Source organism: Canis lupus, chromosome 20 (assembly GCF_011100685.1).
Source record: "Canis lupus familiaris isolate Mischka breed German Shepherd chromosome 20, alternate assembly UU_Cfam_GSD_1.0, whole genome shotgun sequence".
Classification (NCBI taxonomy): Eukaryota; Metazoa; Chordata; class Mammalia; order Carnivora; family Canidae; genus Canis; species Canis lupus.
The window spans coordinates 36,971,838-36,997,915 of NC_049241.1; the positions used below are offsets into that span (position 1 = coordinate 36,971,838).

A 26,078-nucleotide genomic window follows, 5' to 3' on the forward strand; every position below is an offset into this window, starting at 1 on the left:
GAGCCTTCCACAGCCAGTGAAGGTGCGAGTCCGGCAAACTCCGAGCCGAGCCTAGAACCTGGAGCGACTATTGTGATTGTCGCTTGTGTGTGTGGCGAGTTCCAGCAGGGCGCTCTGCTTCAGGAGCAAATGCGGGGGGACGGCAGGGGGGAGGGGGAGGTTAGGCAGGTGGATGCACTCGGGCGGCGTCCCCAGGCGGCCCGGGGCAGCGGCGGCCTGGGCTTCCCGGAACCGCGGCGGAAGGCTGGTGCCGGGGCTGCGCGGCGGCCGGGGGCGGGGCCCGGGAGGGGCGGGGCCGGGCCGGGCTGGGGGCGGGGCCAGGCGGGGGCGGGGCCAGGCGGGCCGCGGCCGCTCGGAGGCCTGGGGTGATGCCGGCGCCCCGCCCCTGGGGGCGGGCCCGGGGAGTCTTAACGCGCCCCCGCGCGGCGCCGAGCCTCGGCCCCCGCCAGTCCCGCCGCAGCCGCCGCCCGTGCGTGTCCGCGTCCTGGTCCCGGTCCTCCGCATCCCCCCGCCGCCGGCCGCGCCATGGAGGGCTACCATAAGCCTGACCAGCAGAAGCTGCAGGCCCTGAAGGACACGGCCAACCGCCTGCGCATCAGCTCCATCCAGGCCACCACGGCGGCCGGCTCGGGGTGAGCGCGGGGCGCGGGCGCGGGCGGGAGGGCGGGAGGGCGCCGTTCCGGAGGCCGCGGCCGCTGCGGGTGCGCCAGCACCGCCCGAGGGAGGGGCGCGGGGCGCGGGGCGCGGGGCGCGGGCCGGTGGCGGGGACGCGCGCTCGCTCGGCTCGGCCCGGGCCGGAGGCGCCTTCCGCGGCGGCGCGCGCTCTCGGCCGGGCTTCCGTCCGCCGCGCCTCGGGCCTCGGGCCTCGGGCCTCGGGCCGCCCCGCCCCCCCGCCCCTCGCCGGGCGCGGGCTCCCCTGCTGCTCGGCGGCGCGGACGGGGCTCGGGAACCCCGGGCCGGGGGCACCCCCTGTGCGGGCGCCGCTGCCCGCCTCCCACCTGCGGATGCGGAGACCCAGGCCCCGGGTCGGAGTCCCTTGCCGAGGCGTCGCCGGGAGAGCCGCGTGGGAGCGCACGCCGCCCGGCCCGAGCGCGCCCGTTTTAATGCCTCGTTTTGCAGGAGGCTGGGCGGCCGGCCCTCCCGCCGCGCCGCCCACGGCCCCTCCCCTCCCGCCGCTCCGCGTTCACGTCCCTGCCCCCCGCGCCCCCGCCCGGGGTTGGGGTCCGAGCCTGCAGCCTGGCTGAGAGGGCGGGATGGGGGCGCGGGCAGGAAGGTGGCCATGTGCCTGCAGAAGGCAGGCACGCGGCGCGCGCAGGGGAGGGCTAAGATGTGACCTGCAGGAGGCGGGAGCAGCGGGAGGGCGGACTTGGAAGGCTCGGAGGACCGGGGGCCGAGGCCTGGCCCGGGCCCGCCGCCAGCTGCACTTTCCCCAAGGCAGGGGCGGGAGGCCCATCCCCCTACATTCTTTCCCGCCCGCCTTTCCGGCTCCGAAGGTGCAGAACGGCTGCTGCTGGTCCAGGGAGCCTCCTCTGAAGGTAGCGGGGCCTGTGGCAGTAACAGCCCCGAGCAGCTGGAGGCCTTCGCCGAGGTAGCTGGGAGGGCAGGCGGGCGAGTTGCTTCAGAGGCTGGTTCCCACTCTGTAAAATGGGGACAACTGTAGCCCCCATTCACTGGCGGTTGCAAGGATTCCAGCCCCTCCCTAGGGGCCTGGCCTGAGGCTTGGGAGACAGCACTGTGCCGGATTGATGAAGTGCTTTAGAGGGTTGGGTAGGGGGCGATTTCCAGGAATCTTTCCAACCGAGCTGTGTGCTTAGAACAATGACAAAATTCTAGCTTCTGGCCAGTGTCATACAGGATATGTTATTAAGGAGTAAATCTCTTTTGACTTTCAGGATGAGTACTCCCCTTTTGTGCCTTCAAGACACCCATTTCTCAGAAGAGATTAGACCTTTCTTGGCAGGTGGCTTCTCTCCCACCCCACTCCCATGCATGCTTTGGATCCATTATCTCTGTTCTGTGTCAGACTTACCCATTCTGTGTGGTGTCCCTTGCCTCGGCAGGGATTTGGCTTACTCTCAGCACCCCTCTCCTGTGTACTAGAGCTGTCTAGCCCCAGGCTCTTAGGGGATCCAGCTGGAGAGACTGCAGTTACCCATGTAGGTAGTGTTAACATATCTGAGCATCTTGCAGGGCTGCAGGCAATTACAGGGTCACCGAGCACCCAAATAGGCATCCCTGGCACAACACGGAGCATCCTTTATTGCTAATATTGTCGTGTGCCTTTTGAGAATAACCGCTTAAGGGACATGCTATTGCATTGTCTGAGGCTGGGGTGTTCAGTAAGTTGCCCAAGCTGGTCATTGGTGGCTGGTTGTTCAGCACTGCCGAGCAAGGGGCTCGTGTTGATTGGAAGACTTCTGGGGCTGGCGGCCAGGGCCAGGCTGGAAAACAGAAGCTGGGAAGGGGATGACCAGGGATAGCGATGGCAGACGTTAGCCAGTCTGGAGGCACTTGGAGAGAAATGACATAACATCACAGCCGTGGGGAGCCTCCCAATTGTCTGTCGGGTGGGTGTCCTGACACTTTGTTAGATAATTGAAAACCCACAGGAAAAAAATACAGTATGTAGGCTGTTACACCCTGGTTTACATTGTAATGACTTTTGGGGGAACTCAACTGAGCTCACAAAGTATCAACTTGCCAAAAGAAAGCATGGAAGACTGATTTTTGTGTGTTTGCTAGCCTGTGAAGACACAGAAGAGACTTAGAGAAAACTTCTTTTTCAGAAGGAAGTAATGCTGCTATGCAACTCGTGTCACAAGAGGGATGTTTGAGGGTGTGTGCTGAGCTGGGTGTGCACAGAAGATGGTCCGGGAGGACTTGGGGTCAGGGCAGTGCTCTGGTCCCCAAATGTCCACCTTGAGGCCCGGGCCCAGTGTGGGCAGCAGCCACAGCTAAAGTAACCATCCCTTTGGGATGCCCCTTCTCTGGGGATCTGACACCTTGGTATCTTGGTGGCTTTCCCATTCCTGTGCCTGACCCTACGTTGTCAGTGGAGCTCCGTGGGCCCTGGGGGTGAGGACACTGGCCTCTGTGTCAGGGCAGCCGAGGGACAAAGCCCTCACAGAGAGCTCTTTGTGGAGACAGCAGCGACAATGGCCCGAACTTCTCCGGTATCCTGTCCCTCTATGTGCTGAGGAAACGGTGGCCTTGTCAGAAGTGGCCTGGCTGCTGAGGCTGGTGGTGAAGATTTTGTGGTCTCATTGACCAGGGCTTGGCTCTGGCCGTATCCAAACAGCTCTACGTGATATCTGAGGACACCTTCAGAATTAGGCCTGGATGGGGTGGGGGTTGTGCCTTTAGTGAGTCCCTAGGGCTCTGGCCACAGTGTTGGGGGGAGTCCTGGGGGTGTAATGTCTCTGGCTGGTAGGCACCTCACTCCAGCTCTTTTCTGAGCAGCTGTGCCCTTGTCAGAAAGGCCCTTCTTGGGAAGTTTCCCGGTCTTTAAAGGAGAGGTCCATAGATGAGTGGTTTTCACAGTGAATCACTCCCCAGTGGGACTGGGGGGAGTGGGATGTGCAGGCTCTGGGGTCCTGCCACCTGCAGTCATGGGCTTCACATCCTGGAGGTCCGTGTGACTTTGAAGTGGCTGGAAGTACAGTCCTGCTCCGTAGCTCTAGTATTCGGGGACTCTTTGGCTGAGTGCTCAGAGGGCCCCTTCATGGCCCAGGCTCCTTTGAATCTTTGGCCTCTTCTAGGCCCTGTCTCTGGGCGGAAACCTGCTGCCAGGGCTTCCTCCTCCTTTGGGGCTGCTTTCCACCCCAGCCTGGTGCTGACTGAGGCAAGAGTACAGCTCGTTGAGATTACCCCAGCTGCGTTGCCCAACTCGGTGTGAAAACATGAGGCTGTCCTAGAGTGACTCAGTTCTTTGCCTGAGTGACCTCTGAACTCAGCAGGGCTGGTGGTCAGTGTTTCTTGAAACTGGGAAACTGCTTAGGGTCTAGCTGAGATGTTTTCATGGTTTCTCATCAGCCCTGACTGTATCACGGCCCCTGTCATAGGTGCTGATCCCTGGACTTTGCTTCTTTAGGCAGGCCTGTGGTCACTAGAGTCTGGACCCACAAAACCCGGAACTTTCTTGTTGCCACAGACCACAGCTATCTGTGTGCCCGGAGCACTCTGAGGATTGGGACCTGCCCAGAGGTGGGTCCTTAGGCAGTCTCTGTGCTCTCATCCTGAAGGGTGAGGCAGTCTGTTCAGAGTTGGGGGTGGTGGTGCCGGTGCTTGTAGGGGCCAAGAAGTCCAGCAGCAGGTGGGTCTGGCCAACTGGAGCCTGCACTGTTGGAGCTTCTTGCCCAGAAGTTGCAATTGGAGCTTGAATGAATCTCTGAGGGCTGCACAGCTGGACAGGGGAATGTGGACATTTGAGAACTTCCTATGCTGGGTGCTCCCCACCTTTGATAAACAAATCTGCAACAGCTCTGTTGAGGTATAATATGCAAATCAGAACATTTTATGAGTACGGTTCAGTGGGTTTAGTAAACTTTGTTAATTTTTTAAAAATATTTTATTTATTTATTTGAGAGAAAGAGAGACTGAGCACAAGCTGGGGGAGGGGCAGAGGCAGAGGGAGAAGCAGACACCCTGCTGAGCAGGGAGCCCCACTCAATCCCAGGACCCTGAGATCATGACCTGAGCTGAAGGCTGACACTTAACTGACTGAGCCACCCAGGTGCCCCATAAACTTGGTAAATTAACAGTGATTTACAGTAAGTTTTAGTGAATTTACCTCATCCAATTTTTTTTTTTTTTTTAGAGATTTTATTTATTTATTCATAGACACAGAGAGAGAGGCAGAGACACAGACTGAGCGAGAGGGAGAAGCGGGCTCCATGCAGGGAGCCCAATGTGGGACTCGATCCCGGGTCTCCAGGATCACACCCCAGGCTGCAGGTGGCCCCAAATCGCTGCGCCACCGGGGCTGCCCTACCTCATCCAATTTTTAGGACACTTCATCACTCCTCAAAGTCCCTCGTGCTCATTTGCACTCATTCCCAGCTCCCAGGCAACCACTAATCTACTTTCTGTAAATCTAATTTTTCTGGACATTTCATATCAGTGGAATCCTACAGAATGAGATCTTTGGAGTCTGTCTTTTTTCACTTAGCATAATGTTTGGAAGGTCTCGCATATGGTAGCATGTGGCAGTACTTGATTATTTTTACTCCTGAATATTCCATTGTGTGGATATACCTCATTTTATCTGCTCATCAGTTTCTCTTAGCACTTTGGTTTTGTCCTTGCTTTTCTGATGGTAGGCTTTGCAACCTTGGGCAAGTCACTTCCCTTCTGTGGGCCTTAGTCGTTCCATCCTCAAAATGAGGAGGAAGTTAGGCTTAATCTCTGATACATTAAGTGTAAATACTGAATAACTGCCATTTTTCTGTACACTGTGCCAAGCTCTTTGCACATGTACTACCTCATTCGGTGAGGTTCTATTAGTATCTCCGTGTTTACTGAGGTTCAGAGAGGTCACATCCCTTGAATCTCAGAGCCAAGATACATCATTTGTTCATCTGTGCAGTTTGTGCCAGGTGCTGTTCAGGCCCGAGAATACAACAATGAAAAGGGTCAGAGTCCCTCTGTTCGTGGAGCTTGTGTTGCAGTAGGATAAACAGGCAGTAAATAAGCACTGTAATGTCCAGTGGTGATAAGTGTAAAATGAGGGGAAGTAGAGGTATTTATAGATAGTGTGGCAGGGGAGGGCTTCTCAGAGGACGTGGCATGGGGGTAAACAGTGGAAGAAACACTCTGAGGTCTGGAGTCAGAGTCTTTCCAGGCAGGAGGCAACTAGGGCAGTTCTGGGAAGAGAAAGAACAAGGACTGCTTCCAGGGTTCATTTCCACCCTGCATCCTGGGATTCCCTCCTGAGTATTTCTGTTTAAGTAAATATATACCTAAAAAAAGAGCATAAAAAATGCACATATGTTGTAGATAATACACCTCTATGTGTCTACTGCCAGGCTTAAGAACAAGAACATTACAGTGCTTTAAAACTCCTGGGTGTCACTCCTCCAGAAAGAGCTGCACTCTGAATTTTACATTTTCATTTCTTTGTTTTTCTTATTGTTTTATAACATTTTTATATCTCCATAAATAGGATGGTCTTCTCTGGTCTACAGATCCTTTGCAGTGCATTTTGCTTACCTGGTATATTAGTGAGGTAATGTTGGTGTTGGATGTGTATAGTTCACTCATTGTCCCTGTGCTGCATAGTATTCCGTTATACAGACATAGTGTGATTAACCTATTCCACTGATGTGCGTGGGCGGCCTCCAGGTGTGGCCACCACAAACAATGCAAGGACAGCCTCTGAGTTTCCTGGAGTGCACATGAAGGGACGCAGGTGCACATTTTGCTGGGGGAGCATGTCTGGTAGTTGAGTCGCTGGGCCTTAGGGAATATGCATCTGCTGATTAGTTTCTTTGTAACAGTTAAAAGATTGTGTGGGCTTTCTATTTCTTCTTGAGTCAGTTTTAGTAAATTTTTTTTTCCCTAGACATTTTTCTGTTTTGAAATTTATTTGCATCATGTGGTTTGCAGTATTGTATTCTCTATTAGGCCTCTTCTTCCTTTTCTGGTACTTGCTGTTCTCTTTTTCTGGATTCCACCTCATCAGAAGTTTACTAAATTTGTACTCCTATATTCTTTTTTTTTTTTTTTTTTTAAGAGCTAATTCTTAGCCTTGACTTTTTTTTTGTATATTTGTCTCCTATTTCATGCATTTCTATTCTTTCCTTTTTTAAGATTTTATTTATTTATTTATTTATTTATTTATTTGAGAGAGAGAGAGAGAGAGAATAAGCAGTGGGGAGTGACGGAGAGAGAGAGAGAGAAGAGCAGTTTCCCGGCTGAGCAGAGAGCTTGACATGGGGCTCGATCCCAGGACTCGTGGATCATGACCCAAGCTGAAGGCAGATGCTTAACTGATTGAGCCACCCCAAGTGCCCCCATGAATTTCTGTTATTTATTATCTTTCTACTGTCTGAGCTTACTCCCATTTTTCTAACCTTTGTTTCTTAGCTGTGGGTTTTCAACTCTTCTGATTTTTACTTTCTTTGTTGGGTACTTCTTTCTTTTTCACAGCAGGTTATTTCTGTTTATACTTTTACACACTGAGGTTTGCCCCAATGAAGCTGTTCTAGGTGCTTGGCCTCTCCGGTTTGTTCATCTGCTGAGAAGCCTTGTGTGTCCTTGCGATGCAGGCCCAACTTGAATATGGTAGGAGAGGGGTCACTTTGTGGGGGCTAGCAGCTGTATGTCTTGCTAACAGAGCAGCTTCGCCAGAGGGGTGAGGGGCCTTCTCTCTACTTTTCCTGCACAGAAACTGGTGAGCAGGTAAAATGTGTGCTAAGGGGAGGAGACGGGGAACACCTGGAAGAATGTGTCCTCTGCGTGGTGGGACCTTTGAGACACTTACGCCTTGCTCTAAGCAATTAGTGCCCCCTTCATAGATGAGCGAATTGGGACTGGAAGTGGACTGTTTGGGCCAGTGAAGGTTTTGGACAAACTTGTAGTCCCTGTGTGTCACAAAGAGTAAGACATAAAGTACCCTAAAGCCTCCATGGCAGCCCCACCTCCCCACATCCATGGATGTGTCACAACAACGGAGGTGGGGCCTCCACCCACAGATGTCCCCCACGCCCCCCAGACAGGCCAGGGTTGCAGGGAAATCTCAAGCTCTGAAGCCACAGTCTCCATACACTTTCAGCCCTGACGTTCCTGTAGTAGGCTGAGCTTACAAGTAACCATCTCCTGTGTGCTCAGCACTCCACAGTTTACAGAGCTATGTCTCAGTCCTTGGCTAGTTTCTTCCCTGCTGCTTGCCCCTTGGTCTGCAGGGCATCTGGTCCCCACCGGCCCATGAGAAGTTGGAAGCACTGAGGAGTTTGGCATCTGGTCTTCTGGCAGATGGTGGTGGCCAGTGGTGACCTGGCGCTTCAGAAGCATTATCTTACTTGGCCTCCCAGCGCCCCCATATTTACAGATGGAGGAGCTGAGCCTCAGGGAGGTGAAGCACTTGTTCTGTATGTCTTTACTCTGTGGGTGTGAGGACAGGGCCAGCAGTGAGGCCAGGATGCAGGCTTTGGAGGGAATGACGTTGTAGGTGCACCCCTCACGGACCTGGCCGAGAAGGGGCGCTCTTCAACTTCTGATGTCTCTTCATGGCTGACCTTCTCCCTCCCATCATATCTGTCCTGCCCAGGCCTGGGCATGCTTCCACCACATGCAGAAAGGGCTTGTGCCACACCACTTATCCCTGATGCTTCCATGGGGGAATGTCACCCTGGGATTAGCAGGCAGGCCGGGCAGGTGGAGCTCCTGCCCTGGCTGCCTGCCTTGTCCACTGAGTGGCCTGGCCCAATCTCCATCCACCCCCTTCCCCAGCTTCTCAGCATGGTGTCATAACTCCTGAAACGGGATCCTCAGAGACCGGGTGCCCTGGGAGGTTGGGGGGGCAGGAGGTCAACCGGATTGGTGTTGACTGGGATGTCCTCCAGCTAAGTTCAGCATTAGAGATGAGGGAGGGGGGTCCCTGCCCAGCAGAGCAAGGTTTCCTATTTATGTCTCCTCACCTCCCTCTTTCAGGCTTAGTGTCTTTTTCCCCATGACCAGGAGTTCATAGAGATGGCTAAGTATAAGATGATTGTGTGCTGGGAATGTGGTACTAAACCAGCATGGACAGTTCTGGGTTTCTCTACTAATGTGTCTGTGCTGGGAGTGACTCACCCCTTAACCCAGTACGGGGAGCCAACTGGCAGGGGAGGAGGGAGGAGTGCGTGAACTCTAGGTGTTGCATGTGCCCTTGGGTTTGGCATTGGGCATGTTTCTGTGTCGGATCTCCGAGCAGCTCAGAGGGCTGCGCTAAGCTGCATGGAGCGGGTGGCTGGGAGGCATGTGCCCTGAGGCTGACATGTTCACGGAACTGTGGACCAGGGGGATGTTGGGGCCAGCCAGGAATTCCAGCATGTCCTGGCCCCTGGACTGGGTTCATCATGAGGGTCCTAAGAGACCCCAACAAGTCTCAGCTAAGGTGTAACCCTTGTGCTTTCTGTTATTTGTGTAAATTGTTACTTGTGAAGAACTGCGTTTCGCAGAGCAAAAAGCTAAAGAAAGGGGAAAGCCCTTGAGTGCCACCAACCACCACCACCACCACTCCAGGGCTGGAAAGGCAGCTTCTTGCTTTTGTCAGCAGCCGCCCCTCAGCCCTTGTCACAGGCAGAAAGGGTTTTCATTTTTTCATGATCAGGAGCCTTTGTGGAAGATGAGATAATATGTTTTGCCTTTTAAATTCTGCACAAAAGCTTGGTTCCTAATAGCTACACCAGCCTTTCCCATGCTAGTTGAAAAATGGCCAAGTAACCCAGTGATGCCTAGGGGAGCCCAAGGCCCCACTTACCCAACTTACCCAACTGCCAGCCCTATGTACTGAGGCTGCTGGGAGCTTTGTGGTCACTCCGTGAGCCTTCTCTCTTCCTTCCTGCCCATGGCCTAAGAGAACCAGCACCTCTGGGGGCCTGGGAAGGCGGGGTGCCCCTCACAAGTGGGTGAGGTCAGACATAGAGGGGTCGCTCCTCCCCAGCTGCTGAGTCCTTCTAGCTGCTTCTAGAAGCTGTGAGGTAAGAACTAGGCTCTACCCTCCAGCCTCAGCGCTGCCTTGAGGCCCAATCTCCTGGGTACACCTTCTTTCTTACTCTAGTCAAGCCCCAGAGTTTTTCAGTTGCTGTGTCTCTCGGGGCCTGGGCTGTTGGGCCCAAGGAGGGTGTGACCCCATGCCACCAATAGTGGCATCCTTAAGACCCCATGCAGCCCTCCCAGGAGCAGGAGCATGTGGCTCTCTGATTAGCTAGGCCTGTGACTCCTTGGCACATGTACCCCCGGGGCCTGGGGTGAGCCCTGTAGCTCAGAGGCTCAGGGCCATGATGCGTGTGTCTCTCTCCTGGCCCACAGCCACCCCACGTCATGCTGCAGTGCCGCGGAGATCATGGCTGTCCTCTTTTTCCACACCATGCGCTACAAGCCCCAGGACCCTCGGAACCCACACAACGACCGCTTTGTGCTCTCCAAGGTAGGAGCCCAGCGTGCCACCCTCCACCTGGGCCAGGTGTCACATGGGCTCTGGAACGGTGAGAAGGTGCTGGCAGCGAGTGATCTCCGAGGGGACCTGCCCCTAGTAAGCCCGGCCCCCACCCACCCTTTCTACCCACACTCCCTGACTGCCGGCCCAGCCCAGCCCTTGGCGTCTTACTCTGGGCTGACCCAGCTGATATACTTAAGCCAGGTTGAGACCTAAACAACTGAACTAGTTGAGGACAGTGAAAATGATCTGCTTGGGGTTATGCCCTGTTTCGAGTCACTAGGCTGGACTCAAGTCCAGCGCTGGGATACAGCTTTGTGGCCTGGTGCACGTGTCTTTCTCTGCCGGCGCCCCAGGGCCCGTGCTTGCTCCCTGAGGAGTGGCGGTGCACTGCAGCAGGGTCTGGGATGAGGCACCAGTCCCACCACTCAAGCATGAGAATCACAGCCACAAACCATGCCACGGACCCCTGAAATCCACCTGTAGCCAGGCCTGACCCTGTGGCCTCTGGGCTTCCAGGGCAGGCGTGAGAGCTTAGAAGTCTGTCCAAGTCTGCTCACATGCCAGAAACCAGGGATTAGGGCGGCCAGCTGCCTGCTGGGATTTTGGCATCGGCTGGCCTCACAGCTGTGCTCCCCCTGCACCTGTCCCAGGGCTTGTTCGGCCTTGTCTGTGGGATCTCTGGCTGGAGAAGGATGGAAGAGGGCTGTGGCCTTCACTCGCCACCTCAACTAGGCCCCACTTTCTGTGTGGCGGGAAAAGCCCCCAAGCATCGGCCTCCCAGCTGATGCCCCCTCCATCACTCATCCCCTGGACAGGGCCACGCGGCTCCTATCCTGTACGCCGTCTGGGCTGAGGCCGGCTTCCTGACCGAGGAGGAGCTGCTGAACCTGAGGAAGATCACCTCTGACTTGGACGGGCACCCCGTCCCGGTAAGCACTCCCACCCCCACCCCCGCCCCCGCCCCTGCCAGAAGCAGCACAGGCTTCTGTCTCTACTTCCTGTTTTTCAAGGCATGTGGGAAGGGGAGGTGGGGTGCCCACTGAGAGCCTGAGGTGTCGAAAGCGGGGGAGGAAGTGAGTGTTTCCAGGGCACACTCTTCACCCCAAGCTGGTGCTTAAGGACAAGACCTTTTAAGGCCCCAGCCCAGGGGTCAGCTGCAGAGAAGACCTCTCCCCAGGCCCCACACACCCAGGCTCCCTGCCCCCCCCAGGACCACCTTGGCCTCGTCCACACAGCTTGGGAGAAGAGGTTCACCATGAAGTGAGTTGGAGTCACAGCAAGATGTGGTGACACCCCAAAGAAGGGTCCCACCTTACTCCCCAGTGCTGGCCCCTGCAAGTGTTTGGAGTTTGTAGGTTTCCATGAAAACTCACTCCCCATCTGGGCACCCAGTAGAGCCAGATGTTTCATCAGTCTTGTCATGGATGGGTGTGAGGTGGGCCATGCGGGAGCCTGAGGTCACACGGCTCCCTTGTGAGTATTACTGGGGTTTGTACCACACCCACAGTTACCGTTACTGGAGAGTGAGAACTCACACCCTGGGTGGAGGCTGCCCTGGTGCTGCGCCTTTGTGCACACCCAGCACCTGGATCAGTGGGGCCCCTGAGGCTGGGGACCTGGGAGGGTCATTGGGAAATGCTGCTGTGTCGTGTGTCCCGTGTGTCCCCCCCTCCCCCCCGCCCCCCGCGCGCGCTGTGAGTAACTGTGGCTCTCTCCTACGACAGAAACAAGCTTTCACTGATGTGGCCACTGGCTCCCTGGGCCAGGGCCTTGGGGCCGCTTGCGGGATGGCCTACACAGGCAAATACTTTGACAAAGCCAGGTAAGACTTCCACTCCCCAACCCTACGCTCGGGAGTTTTGGAAGGTGGCTACGCCTTAATCATTGCCCCTGGGTACCTCCTCTTGCGGTATGGGATAGAAGCTAAGTAATCCGCATGTGAGACTGTGACAGGCACCATTTTCAGATGAGGAAGTAGGCTCATAGGAGCAGAGGGACATACTCAGTGTCCCTTCCTAGTGACACCTAGGTGTGCACCTGGAGTCATTGGGCTGGTGAGTTCCTGTGGTGTCCTCAGGATCAGTGTCTGGACCCTAAAATCTCAGAAGGCTATGTTCCCATTGTCTGACGAAACACTCACATGCCCAGGCTCGAGCCACCTACCTTTATCTCAGGGAAGGAGATGATGTGTTCTGCAGGGTTCTGGGCATCCCTGAGCACCACCTGTCAGCCAGAGAAGGGACAGACACTAGGGAGATGGACTTACAGGGAGGGGGCAGGTAGCCTGATCAGAGAGGTTTGCTGCTGCAGCACGGGGCAGTTTGGAAGAGAACCCCCTTGTGGCAGATCTCAGCCACAGGGCTGCGTGCTGTGGCCAGATTTGGGGTCATGACTGTGGGCCGCCTGAAGAGAGGGATGCTGCACTGCAGTGAGCACCTACTGTGTGCAGAGGAGGGGAGTCCTGAGACCCCTCTCCAGGAGGGGAGCTGAGGTTTTAAGGCTTTCCAGACCCTCTGGGGACCAAGCTCAGCTACACCAGAAGTGATTCACCATGAAGTGAAGAAAGGCACAAAGAATGGGATGTATGTTTAAGAGTATTTTATTTGGCACAGAACCAGAGATGTGAGTTAATTATTCCCTACAGATGCTTGAAATAATTCCCTGTGAAGGGTCATTTCCTGACCCTAACATAATGGAACAAGCCAGTGTAGGGAGAAGTTTAGCTGGGTTCCCAGCAGCCAGGGTTGGCTAAGGCTCAGGCCCTTGGACTGTACCTTGCAGCGAGGCGGAGGCAGGGGCGTGCAGGGACTTACCCTGCTCCCCGAGGTAGGGGCCCGATAGAGTCGCTCTGGCCTCCAGTCACGTCTCTCCCATCCATCAGCCAGGGAACATAGGTCAAGTTGGCTCTCTTTCATTTCTCTTTTAAATAATTTTGTTTGAATTACCGAATACCAGCTCTGTGTGAAAAATACGGAAACGCATTAAAAAGAAATGAAGGTTTTCCTGTTCTCAGCTGCCTCCCATTTGAATCTCACTTAACATATCCTATTTCATCCATGTTATTGTGAGAAGAAACTTACACCTTGTATTCTGTTCTTTAGAGAAATAGAAAAATCTAAACATTGTGTGTTTTCTCCCTTAACTGTCAAGAGCTAGTTTTAACGTTTGCATAATGCTTTTTCTGTTTTATGGGTATGCTGTAGCCCATGAGGCGTCCTGTTGTTGTGGGACAGTTGAGGTGCTTTTCAGACGCCTCTGGGGCACATGTTGGGGTCCCTTCTCTTCAGGGAAGCTCACGACTGGGCATCTGCAGCCCCCGCTCCAAATCCAGCAGCTTTAGTACAGAGCTTCTGCAGACCCCAGCGTCTCCTCGGGGTCGCACGCCCTCCTGGCTGAACCCAGAGGCTGTGCTCCACCCTTGGCCCCGGTCTGACTTCCACAGAAGAGGGTGTGGGGTTGGGAAGGCAGCTGTAGTGCTTTCCTGGAATCTCTTCCCAGGCAAATCAGATACCCTGCAGTCTCTCTGACCTTGGCGCCATTAGGTTACTTAATTCTGGGAGCTGCTGTCCCTCTCCTGGCCCCATGAGCCAGATGCAACCCTCTGCAGCATCTCTGGGCTCCCCCCGCAGCCTGCCGAGGAGAGAGGAGACCAGCCTGGGGACAGGACACCGCGTCCGATAGGCCCCTACGAGTGTGGGTCCCGAGACCCAGCTCTTCGCCCAGGAACCTGTGGCGGAAGGCACCTGACAGAGGGAGGATGCAGGAGCCCCCGTCCCTGACCTGGCAGCTCACAGAAGCGCTGAGTCATGCTGATGACGCTGCCGTTGGCCGCCCGCCTCTTCCCCAGCTCCCCGGCCTTAGGCATGGAAGCCAGAGGCCCTGAAGCTGGAATAGTTCGGCTGCGGCCAGCTCCAGGGCTGTTGCCTGCCGCAGCGGCAGGACAGCTGTGTCCCCTCTGAGGCTGTCCAGGCACGAGCCTCACTCCCTGGGGCCACACAGCTGGACATGGCCCGGAAAGGGGAGGATCTTGCCTCTGCTCCATCTGTGTGTGTTCCTAGACAGCAAGGAGTGGACAGTGTGGGCTTAGGTGCTCAGACCAGTGTTTGATCCCCCACTCAGCTCTCCCCCTGCCGTGTGGCCTTTAGACAAGCCCCTTGGCGTTTGAGCCTGTTTTCTTGTCTGTGATTTGGAAGTAACAACTGTACTTAATTCAAGGCCAGGGCTGCTCAGCACAGAGGACCCCTGGGTGCCACGCAGTGGCCCATGGATGATGGGGTCATTGTGTCTAATACCCGTGGCCACTGCTCCTCAGCCACCCCCGTTCCCACCCCCCTGCCACCCATATCTCTGGGGTGGGGATCAGGGTCCCTGAACTGGTCTCCCCCACCTCTAGCCTCACTCTCCTGGGCTCTACCCTCCCTATGATTCAGAGGAGGCTCTGTTGACCAGTAACTTGCCCCAGACTCCGTCTTATTTTTACCAGGTCACACTGCCTTTGAAGCCATCATGGTTGCCTTGTTGACCCCAAGGGTAGAGAAAGGGCTGGGCCTAGCATGAATCTTGGAGTGAGAATCAGTCTTGGAAGAACCTTGGGGAGAGCCCATCTTATAGGCACTGTCCCCACCATGAGCCCGGTCCTGCATGTCCCCGTTAATACCCTTCTCTCACCTGGCAACTTACCCTGGGCTGCTCCTGGTGGCACACCTTGGCCTCCCCAGCCTGTTCCCAGGATTAGGTCCCCAGGGCTCCCTAGCACTCCCAGTTCCTACGTGAGTGGAGTGAAGTAGACCCACCCCATGCCAATGGCTCAAGCCCTGTCTCCCCACCGATAGTAGTCACTTGTCACCCCCAATGCTTGCTCATTTTCCTTGTGCCCTAATAACCTCTGTTCTCTGGATCTTATAGGCAGAACCCTGGATGTGGACCCAGGCTGGACAGTAGGGACCTGACTGCATGTGCTGCATGTCACGTGCAGCTGCTGCTCCGTTCCCCAGGCGGACAGGCTCTCTGGGAGGGACAGGCAGGGAGCACGGTGCCCTGGGTGAGAGGGGCTAGCCTCTGACCCACCTTCTTTTCACAGCTACCGCGTCTACTGCATGATGGGAGATGGGGAGCTGTCGGAGGGCTCCGTGTGGGAGGCCATGGCGTTTGCCAGCATCTACAAACTGGACAACCTGATTGCCATTCTTGACATCAACCGCCTGGGCCAGAGCGACCCCACCCCACTGCAACACCAGGTGGATGTCTACCAGAAGCGTTGTGAGTCCTTCGGGTAAGTTTGGGGCTGTGGCCCGAGCACCCTCCCAGCGTAGGAGCCATCTAAGCTGGAATCTTTTCAGGTTTGGGGGTCAGAGTCAGCCAGAGGCCAAGCCTCATCAAAAAAAAGTGTCTGTTCTGCAGCGTTTAGCTCATAATTTCACCCTTAAAGTGGCAACCCAGGCTGCCAGCCTGGAGCTGTGGGCTGAGGCCCAGTGCTAGTGAATTCCTTTACTGGTGAGGTGGTGGGACATGATAGTTGTCAGAGCCTCCATGTAATGTGACTGCGCACATCCTCATTTTGTTCTTAGCTGAGGTGGGATGAGTGGCGCAGTGTGAGCGGGGCCTGCTTGGTGAGGCTAAGGGACATGTAGCTCTTGAGGGGTTTGAGCATTGGTTTTGCGGTCACATGTTACCAAGCAGGGAGGTCATCTGGGTGGGTGTTAGCCAGAGGGGCCCTCCCCTCAGTGTCCTTCTCCTACCCCCAAATAAAAGCCGAGCTGCAACTGGGGCAGCAACCCCAGGGCCCTCACACTCAGCCTCAGCTGAGGAGACTGGATGACAGGCCTCCAGGCCCACCCTTTGTAGATGAGTCAGCCTAGAGAAGGCCAAGGTGGGCTTGCAGTCCCTGGTTACACAGCAGCCATGGTTTGGTATTTCTGATGTCTGACCTAAGAGAGAGAGAGCAAACTGTCAGAGGAGAAAACTAGGCCACCAAGTGTCCCAAGAGCCTCCTTAAGCTTCACTGGCTGGGGACTTGGCGCATAACCCTGGCAGTGTCCCTGGATCTATAACCTGCATCCTGACGTCCTTGTCACGTGACGTTGGGCAGGTTATTCCATCTACAGCGTCTGTCTCAGGGCCTGGCCCCAGGGCTTGTGCTGAGGCTTCAGGGGGTTCACGTGTGTTGTGCTTGGCCCGGTGCCTGCACAGAGTTGGGCGCTCAGGACATGTTAGCTCTTACTGTATTACCATTAATTTGACAAGAGTCCCAGAAAAGGCTGACTTAAAGAGAAAGATTTGCTTGCCGAGGCTGCTTCCGAATTCTGTTTGGCAGCTTGACTCGTCTGTGTCTTATTGATTGATTGAGCCAGCAAGAGAGAGAGAGAGAGAGAGAGAGAGTGAGAGAGTGCAAGTGGTGGAGGGGACAGAGGGGGAGGGAGAAGCAGGCTCCATGCAGGGTCCTGGGATCATGACCTGAAGCCGAAAGCAGACACTTAGCCAACTGAGCCACCCAGGCATCCTGGCTTATTTGATAAATATTTCCAATACCACAGCCAGCATCTGTGGAGTGACCAGTGGTGTTCCTTAAACAAAAATTGGGCCAATGGGATTCCTGGGTGGCTTAGTGGTTTAGCACCTGCCTTCAGTCCAGGGTGTGATCCTGGAGTCCCGGGATCAAGTCCCCATATCGGGCTGCCTGCATGGAGCCTGCTTCTCCCTCTGCCTGTGTCTCTGTCTCTCTCTCTCTCTATGTCTCTCACGAATAAATAAGATCTTTAAAAAAAAAAAAATTGGGCCAAAACATTTTGAAGAATCAAACAGCAGATAGAATGCAGACCCAGGGCATTGTCCCCAGTGCAGCTCTCGGGAAATAAGTAGATTTCAGGAAACCAGTACATCAGGCACAAAAGAGAAAATAAATAAACCAAGCTTTGAATTACTGAAGAAAGAGGAAGAAAAACTGTTTGGGGGCAATTCAGAAGAAGTAAAATAACGTAAAAAGGATAAAGACAGGGACAACTGGGTGGCTCAACGGTTGAGCCGCTGCCTTTGGCCCAGGGCATGATCCTAGAGTCCTGGGATTGAGTCCCACATCAGGCTTCCTGCATGGAGCCTGCTTTTCCCTCTGTGTCTCTCATGAATAAATAAATAAAGTCTTTATTTTTTATTTTATTTTATTTTTTAAAAGATTTTATTTATTTATTCATGAGAGACACACAGAGAGAGAGAGGCAGACTCCATGCAGGGAGCCCGACGTGGGATTCGATCCCGGGTCTCCAGGATCGTGCCCCGGGCCAAAGGCAAGCACCAAACCGCTGCGCCACCCAGGGATCCCTAAAATCTTTCTTTAAAAAAAAAAAAAAAAAAGGATAAAGACAAGAGAAAATAAAACCAAAGGTGGAAACAAACTCTTTAGCCTTTCCCAGACGGCAGCCGTGCAGCAGAGCGAGGGCAGCCTTTCCCCAGGGGCCCCTGACGCTCACTGTTGCCTCTGTCCGCAGCTGGCACGCCGTCATCGTGGACGGACACAGCGTGGAAGAGCTGTGCAAGGCCTTCGGCCAGGCCAAGCACCAGCCAACGGCCATCATCGCCAAGACCTTCAAGGGGCGGGGGATCCCAGGTCTGTCTGCATCACACCCCACCCCACCCCACCCCACCCCACCCCACCCCACCCCTGCGCTTGGTCCCCATGGCCAACTGAGACAGTGTGGGTTTCCATCGGGGGACATGTTTCTGCAGTCTTGTGTCTGGGGAAGCATCAGGCCTTTGCTACCTTAAACCAGGTGCAGTGGGCCGGGAAAGGAGACGCAGGAGACACCATGCTCTGTGAGGGAACTCAGTGATCAGCATGGCTGAGCCAGGATTGGAGACTGGGTCAGGTGGGGGGATGGGGGGGCCTTCGGGAGAACCTGCGGGTCAGGAGAAAGGACCGGTCCCCCATACCCTTGGTGTCCTCTGCACAGCGTCCTCTGCTGCAGAGTCCAGAGAACCTGGGAAAACTGGGTTCTCCCTCAAGAGGATACCCTGCACACAGTGGTGAAGTGCTTCCAGGGTTCTCTGGCAGAGAGCATGGCAGGGTCTAGAAGGTGGTTCCTGACTGGGCCTGAGGCCCTGCAGGTGTAAGCTGCTCCCTGACATTCAGGCCCCTTGGGCTCCAAACCCCTGGGGCTGAGGCAGCCCTAGCCCCTGTTAGACATGGGAAAACGTGGCTAGAAGTGGTTGAGAACTTGCCCGGGGACATGGGGCCTGACTACAGACCATGGGCCAGCTTCTCTGTGCCACATGCCCTGGTTACCCACCTGCCCGTGTGGACTTAAGGCAAATGAAGAGAAGCACTGGTGTGTGGGGGAAGGTGCATGGCTCTGGGGCCTTCAGGGAGGGGGTGGACATTGAGGAGAGGACTTTGGGGTATTGACACCACCTCAATGCTGCTGCCTGGCTCGGATCCCTCAGGTGTTAGCGCCAAGTGGGATCTGGAAACCTCAGAGGTTTTGGGGGTTTCTGGGGGCCTAGAGGGAGACTGGATGCTGTGTCAGAGAAGTCAGTCCCTGGGTTTAGGTGACCTAGGAGGAGGGGACTCTTGGTCCCCGCATAGCAAGTCAGCATGGTGAGGGATGCACCTGGGTGCCATTCTGCTGCACACCAGTGCATTGGGTGACCTAGATAATTCTCAGCCTGCTCTGGGCCTCAGCCTCCCCTCTAATGGCCAGAACCCATTCAACAAACTGAACAGAATTGCTGAGCAGATCCTTCCCTGCAGCTGGGGAGGTGGTGCAGAGGCCCATGCATGCTTCCCTCCCCACTTGCTTGTCAGCTAGCTCCTGGAGAACTGGCAGCTATTCAGTAGGTGCCAGGCATGTGGACTCCTGGTCACCATGACCCTCCTTTCCCAACCCCTGTGGCATCCAGCATGGAGCTCTGCCTCACATCATTCCTGCCCTGTGTTTTTCCCTTCAGGGGGGCCTCCTGGCCTGCCCTCACCTGTTGGAGACTCAGCCCCACAGAGCAGCTTCCTGCTCCTCAGGAGCTATGGTCTTACTGGGCCCTCTGCCCTCCCCCGTCATACCCACAGGGATCGAGGATAAGGATGGTTGGCATGGGAAGCCCCTCCCCAAAAACATGGCTGATCAGATTGTCCAGGAAATATACAACCAGATCCAGAGCCAAAAGAAGATCCTCGTGACTCCCCCACAAGAGGATGCCCCTTCTGTGAACATTACCAACATCCGCATGCCAAGCCCACCCAGCTATAAAGTTGGGGACAAGGTACAGAGTTGGCCTTTGCTTTTCAGGTCTGGCTGGGGTGGCTATGATTCTCTGGTTCCCTGAGACTGGGGCTGAGATGTGTCTCTGGGGGGCTGGGAAAGGGAGATAGGGGAGATTAGTTCAGGGTGAGGAGGAATCCTGAGGTGTTGATCCTGCCATCTCCATGAGGACAACCAACTCTGAAATTACTTACCTGCAGAGGCTCAGAGAGGTCCAGAGACTTACCCACAGTCACACAGCAAGCTACTGGCAGCCCTGGGATCAAAGCCCATGCACCTGAGTCCCCCCATCTCTGGCCCTTCAGCCTGAGTCCCTAGGTCTGAGCTCAAGACTCCCCCGTGTCTGGTCTAGCAGAGCCTAGGCCCTGTCCTGCTCTAGGCCCTTCCCCATGTGAACCCACACTGGGCTTCCTGACTCCCAGGTCCTCTGTGTTCCTGTGCAGAGTGGGGTAAGTTCACAGACCTCTGTCACAGGGGTAGGGAAATTGGGGGTGCTAGAACACCCTCTGCCCCTCAGATGGCTCACAGATGGGCTGGGACCAACGGGCTGCAGGGACTTTGGAGACATTGAGTGTAGAAGTTCTCATTGGTAACCTTATAGAAGTTAAATTTCCACAGGACTGTGTGTTGTTGAGCTTCCTTTTTCTGCCCCTTTTCCTCCCTAAAAGCTGTGGCCTCCAGGGGCTGAGCCAGGCTTCAGGCCCCATGCCCACCCCAGTGCTCAGAGCCCGCTTGCTCTCCTCCCCACAGATAGCCACCCGCAAGGCCTACGGACAGGCCCTGGCCAAGCTGGGCCGCGCCCATGATCGCATCATCGCCCTGGATGGGGACACCAAGAATTCCACCTTCTCAGAGATCTTCAGAAAGGAGCACCCAGACCGCTTCATTGAGTGCTACATTGCTGAGCAGAACATGGTGGGTGCCAGGGGTGGGCAGGTGGGTGCCAGTGCCAGACACAGGGCTGAGGTCCTCTTGCTCCTTTGGGCAGCTGTGTTGGCAATGCCAGGTGTCTGCTGGAGGCCAGCCCAGGGAGACCACAGGAGCAGCTAGGAGCCAGCTTTGGCCTCCAGTAACTGCAGTGGCGAGGGAGACGAATGTATGTGAGCTGTGCAGGTGCAAATGTACTGGATGCGTACAGACAGGAGCGCTAAATGGGCTGCAGGTGCACATAGGAAAGGCTGTCTGTAGGCCGTGTGTGGTGGAATGGCTGTCTCTTGGGGAAACCGGCCTTCTAGGCGGTAGGGCAAGCGGAGTCCCAAGGAGAACATGAGGGGCCTAGCAGCCATGGTCCTCTCGCCAAGGAGCCCAGCCTGGCCTGCGGGCACCTAACAGTGGGGAGCTTCGTCTGAAGGTCACTGGTTCTACCTTATCCAAAGTTCTTTCTCCAGATGAACTTGAAGCTGTCTCTCTGGGGCTTCTAGGCTTGCCAGCTAGAGGATCCAGACTAAACTGGCACGGGGGATCCCTGGGTGGCGCAGCGGTTTGGCGCCTGCCCTTGGCCCAGGGCGCGATCCTGGAGACCCGGGATCGAATCCCACGTCGGGCTCCCGGTGCATGGAGCCTGCTTCTCCCTCTGCCTGTGTCTCTGCCTCTCTCTCTCTCTCTGTATGACTATCATAAATAAATAAAAAATATTAAAAAAATAAAAATAAAAAACAATAAACTGGCACGGTATACGGGCTGGGGAGGCCCCAGGTGCTGGAGCACGAGGGCTCACATCGGGTGACAGGTTCAAGATTTATTTATTCGTGAGAGACACAGAGAGAGGCAGAGACACAGAGGAAGAAGCAGGGTCCATGCAGGGAGCCCGATGCAGGACTCGATCCTGGGATTGAGATTACGCCCTGAGCTGAAGGCAGGCACTCAGCTGCTGAGCCACCCAGGGGTCCCGAAGATTTTATTTTTTATTTTTTTATTTTTTTATTTACTTGGAAGAGAGAGTGAGTGAGAGCACAAGCAGAGGCAAGGGAGAAGCAGGCTCCCCACCAACCAAGGAGCCCAGCTTGGGGCTCGATCCTACAACCCCAAGATTGTGACCTGAGCTGAAAGCAGACACTTAACCAGCTGAACCACCCAGGTGCCCCTTGCCTAGGAAGATAATTTTAAGAGAATTTTTGAAGTGGTTATTTCAAGTCCAGTGAGTTCAATATTCAGAAAAGCTGTGGAATCCATGGGTACGTAAGAATCTCTTACATGGGAAGAGGAGAATCCGGTCACTAGGATGACTGGATCCTCCAACTGTCAAGAGAGGTGTGAGCTTCTGGACTCCCTGGCTGCCCTCTCGCTCTTCTTCAGGGCTGACACTATCGCTGTCCCCCAGGTCAGTGTCGCAGTGGGCTGTGCCACACGCAACAGGACGGTGCCCTTCTGCAGCGCTTTTGGTGCCTTCTTCACACGGGCCTTTGATCAGATTCGCATGGCGGCCATCTCCGAGAGCAACATCAACTTCTGTGGCTCCCACTGTGGTGTGTCCATTGGTGAGTTGAATGGGGCCAGGACACTTGCACCTGTACTTCTCTGGATTTCTGGACCAGGAGGTTGTGGGGAGTGGGGGCAGGATTCCTTTCCATAGGTGGGGGGCTCACTTCTGCTCTATCTATTCTCTCCCACACCCCAGGGGAAGATGGGCCGTCTCAGATGGCTCTGGAAGATCTGGCCATGTTTCGGTCCATCCCCACTGCTACGATCTTTTACCCAAGTGACGGGGTGTCAACAGAGAAGGCGGTGGAATTAGCAGCCAATACAAAGGTTGGTCACATGGCTGTTTGCGACGTGGGGGTGGGAGGTCAGCATGCCAGTGCAGAGCTGGTTCTTTACTGCCCCACAGTGGTGTCTCCTGACCACGCCACTGGTGTTTGTAGCTTGTGGAAGTGAGACCAGGAAAAACAAAACACCTATTGCCCTTTCTGCTGGGTGGCAGACACTGCGGACCGGTCACTGTACTCTCCCCACTGAGAATCCTGGCAGCCCCTGCCTATCTGGCTGTTGACCCCTGTCTCCTCCCCAAGTTGGGCTCTCCGAGACCAAGAATGTGCTGAGTAACGTGGTCTGGACCAAGAGCCCCATTGCCGTAGACCAGAGGGTCCTGTGGGTCCCCTTCCTCTGCCAGACGCACTCTGCGGGGAGCAGCCCCACTTAGAGACCAGCCTTCATGGAAGAACAGCTGTTTTCCATGTGAGGCTTGGGGCTGGCAAAGCCGCTGGGCTGCTCTCACCCCAGAAAGTGTCTGGAGAGGTGCACGCCAGAGAGGACAAGACAGTCCCTTTTCCTGCTGGGGAGGGGTGGGCTGTGGGGACAGTGGGGTGGAAGTTTGTGGGTAAGGAGTAGTGGCCCTTCTACAAAGAATCCGCTCCCCAAGGTTGCCCATGCATGCCACATCCTGTCATCCTTTGTCATGCTGTTTCATTCTAGGGCATCTGCTTCATCCGGACCAGCCGCCCAGAAAACGCCATCATCTATAACAACAATGAGGATTTCCAAATCAAACAAGCCAAGGTCAGTGCCTCTCATGCCCCAGTGAGACCCCAAAGCCAGGGCCCACCCACCCCAGGCCACCAGTCTCTGAACCTCATTGGCTCCGGTGTCATCTCCAGGTGGTCCTGAAGAGCAAGGATGACCAGGTGACTGTGATTGGGGCCGGAGTGACCCTACATGAGGCCTTGGCTGCTGCTGAACTGCTGAAGAAAGGTAAGGAGGGATCCCAGCAAGTCTTTTTTTTTTTTTTCCCCAGCAAGTCTTAGATCAGCTGCTGATGGCATATGAGGTCTTGGGGGTGAGAAGGAATTTCATCCAATTAAATGATAGTAATGAAAGCCACTTTTTTTTTTTTTTTTTTTTTTTTTTAAGTAGGCTCCATGGAGCCCAACACAGGGCTTGAACTCAGGACTCTGAGATCAAGAGTCAGACACTTAACTGACTGAGCCATTCAGGCAACCCATAAAAACCATCCTTTGAGCCCTTAAGACTGTGTGGTGGGCATGATGCTAAGTGCCGGGGCTGCAGTGGCCTTAGGTCCTGCCCCCCGGCCCTGGAGTTGAGGTGCCCTAGCACGGTGGTCAGGTCACGGGTTGTAGAGCCTGCTGATAGGCCTGAATCACCACTTAGTAGGGCACTGGTCAAGTTACTCAGCATTACCATGCCTCCGTCTCCCCATCCATAAAATGGAGGTACTGTCACTGTCCCTCCCGGTGGGACTGTCCTGAGAATTTAATAAGTGTGACCTGGCATTATCATGATCATCATTACAGGTTCACAGATGTTAGCTGCTGACAGTCGGGGAGACAGCGTAGCCGTGCTGAGCAGGAAGCAGGCACATGGGGGTGTCCTTAGGAAAGTGACCTCAGGTGGGAGGAGGAACTGATAAGCAGAGAGTCCCCGGGCAGAAGGAACGGCGTGTACGGAGCTCCGGGGAGCTGGAGAGAAGCGGGGGGAGGGCTTGACGGTTCTGCTGGGTCCTCGCATGACCTGGCGCCTGTGCCTGCAGCCGCGGCTCCTGTCCCCTCCCCTCTTAAGCCCTGGCGCAGCCTCACATCAGACGCTTGGAACTGTCCTCCGGCTTCCCCTGTGTCTTCAAAGGCATCTGGGAGGATGAAGCAAAGCCGTGCGGGCCCCGGCCCCGCCACTCAGTGTTTTTTGGTGGTCCCCAGGCTGAGGGTCTCTGGCCCCGGATGTGAGGAAAGAGAAAGAGGTGCTTCTCTTCCCTGAGACCAGACGCATCTAAGGGGGTGGAGGATGCCAGAGGACGTGAGTGCCACAGATAAGCAGAGAAGGGGGGAAGCCACTGGGGAGGTGGCAGACACGAGATGATAGGAACAGAGGGACAGATGGTCTCCCCAGAACAGGGACAGGCCTAGGCGAAAACTGTTAGGACCCCACGAGCGACCCTCACCCTTCAAAGGGCACACCCACAGCACCCCGTGCATTCCCCTCGGCCACGCCCCTGGGTTTTCTCCCCTCACAGAGAAGATCAACATTCGTGTGTTGGACCCCTTCACCATCAAGCCCCTGGACAGAAATCTCATTCTCGAAAGCGCCCGTGCGACCAAGGGCAGGATCGTCACCGTGGAGGACCATTACTATGAAGGTAACAGGCCCTGGGTCAGGGAAGGGCCGCAGAGGGCTGGATGTCCCTCCTTCATCCCGCCCCAGGGTGGCAGCCGGGACTCAGCCTCCTGTTGGCCGCAGGCGTGGCCGGGGACCCGGCAGGCTTGGCTGCTAGGATGGCTCCTTGGAGCCCCTCCCACCCAGGGCACACAGGAGGATCCTGACTTTGCTTGAGAGGAGGAAGGGTGGCCTACGTCCCTGATAGAGTTGGGCATTGAGCCTGTTGTGAGGAATCAAGCTGGGACAGCAGCACAGAATTTCTGTCTTCCCGGGTCCTTCGCCAGGCAGCCCTCCACAAGCACACAGCACCCCTCCTCCAGGGCAGGCTTTCCACCAGGGAGAGATGGGCGTAGACTGGGGTCAAGGACAGATGCTCATTCATCTGGGGCAGCTGCCCAGAGGATGGTGTTAAACGTGATTCAGAGACCACATTTGGGCTGAGGAAGAAACACGGTGGTGATGGGTGGATTGTGTCTGCTCCGGCTGCCGGCCTGAGGGAGGGTGGTGTACGTGCTGGCTCTGTCGTCCTCGGGGAAGGGAAGTGCTGGGATAGGCAAAGGGCCGAGGAGCAGGCCCTCCCCCATCGCCCACCCTGAGACCACATCGCCTGACTCCCCCCCCCCCCCCTTTCCTTTACCAGGTGGCATAGGTGAGGCAGTGTCCTCTGCCTTGGTGGGTGAGCCTGGCATCACCGTCTCCCGCCTTGCAGTTGGTGAGGTACCAAGAAGCGGGAAGCCAGCTGAGCTGCTGAAGATGTTTGGCATTGACAGGGACGCCATCGCACAAGCTGTGAGGGACCTTGTCGCCAAGGCCTAGGGAGGGTAGGGGATGTGAGGTAGGGGTTCTACACATTCCTGAAATTCTGGCAAAGGTGCTCAAAGATGTACGGAATGGAGTGATAAAATATATGTTTTAAGAAAAACGAATCGGCCCTCAAGTGTTTATTTGACATGAATGCAGCCAGTGCTGGTAGAGGCAGAGAGAAGACATCGGGTCTTGTGCAGTCACCTCCCCTGGGCCCACATCTGCCCTTAACCACCGGAACTGCTGCCCTCGAGCCGCCAGGTGACGTCGTACTGCAGCCTGCCTTCCAGCCCAGAGGCTGAAACCCAGTCTCACCTCACCCTCCCCCGCTGGCCCCAGGGAGGCTAGGGAGCAGCCTGACTGTCCGGAGGGCCACCTCACCTTCCTTACGACCCCACGGCCCTGTGGGCAGAGGTCTCCTTGGGTAGGGAAATGTATTTCCTCCTCTCCATGCTCCCCAGGCTCCTCCCCAGCTCCTCCCCATGCCCCCTTCACCTCAGAGAAGCAGGGAAACGGCAGTCCCCACCCTTGGGAAGGTGACCCTCCCTTAGGTTGGCATCAGAGCGGCAGCACCACAAACCAGAAGTTCTCAACCCCAAGTGCAGAACTGCCTACCTTCAATTTGTTAAAATGCATGTTCCGGGCAGCCCGGGTGGCTCAGTGCTTTAGTGCCGCCTTCAGCCCAGGGCGTGATCCTGGAGACCTGGGATCGAGTCCCACGTTGGGCTCCCTGCATGGAGCCTGCTTTTCTCTCTGCTTGTGCCTCTGCCCCCTTCTCTCTCTCT

General features: G+C 55.7%; 1 protein-coding gene across 1 annotated transcript; it reads left to right on the forward strand.

The window, feature by feature from the left end:
* Positions 1–424: 424 nt before the first annotated feature.
* Positions 425–25,415, forward strand: TKT (transketolase). Its single transcript, XM_038566169.1, has 14 exons — positions 425–632; positions 10,012–10,129; positions 10,957–11,070; positions 11,866–11,963; positions 15,222–15,413; positions 17,623–17,741; positions 19,194–19,387; positions 20,137–20,301; positions 21,707–21,863; positions 22,004–22,134; positions 22,798–22,881; positions 22,980–23,073; positions 24,347–24,469; positions 25,130–25,415. Exons 1-14 carry the CDS (start codon positions 526–528, stop codon positions 25,303–25,305), a joined length of 1,872 nt encoding a protein of 623 aa, XP_038422097.1. The 5' UTR covers positions 425–525; the 3' UTR covers positions 25,306–25,415.
* Positions 25,416–26,078: the final 663 nt, after the last annotated feature.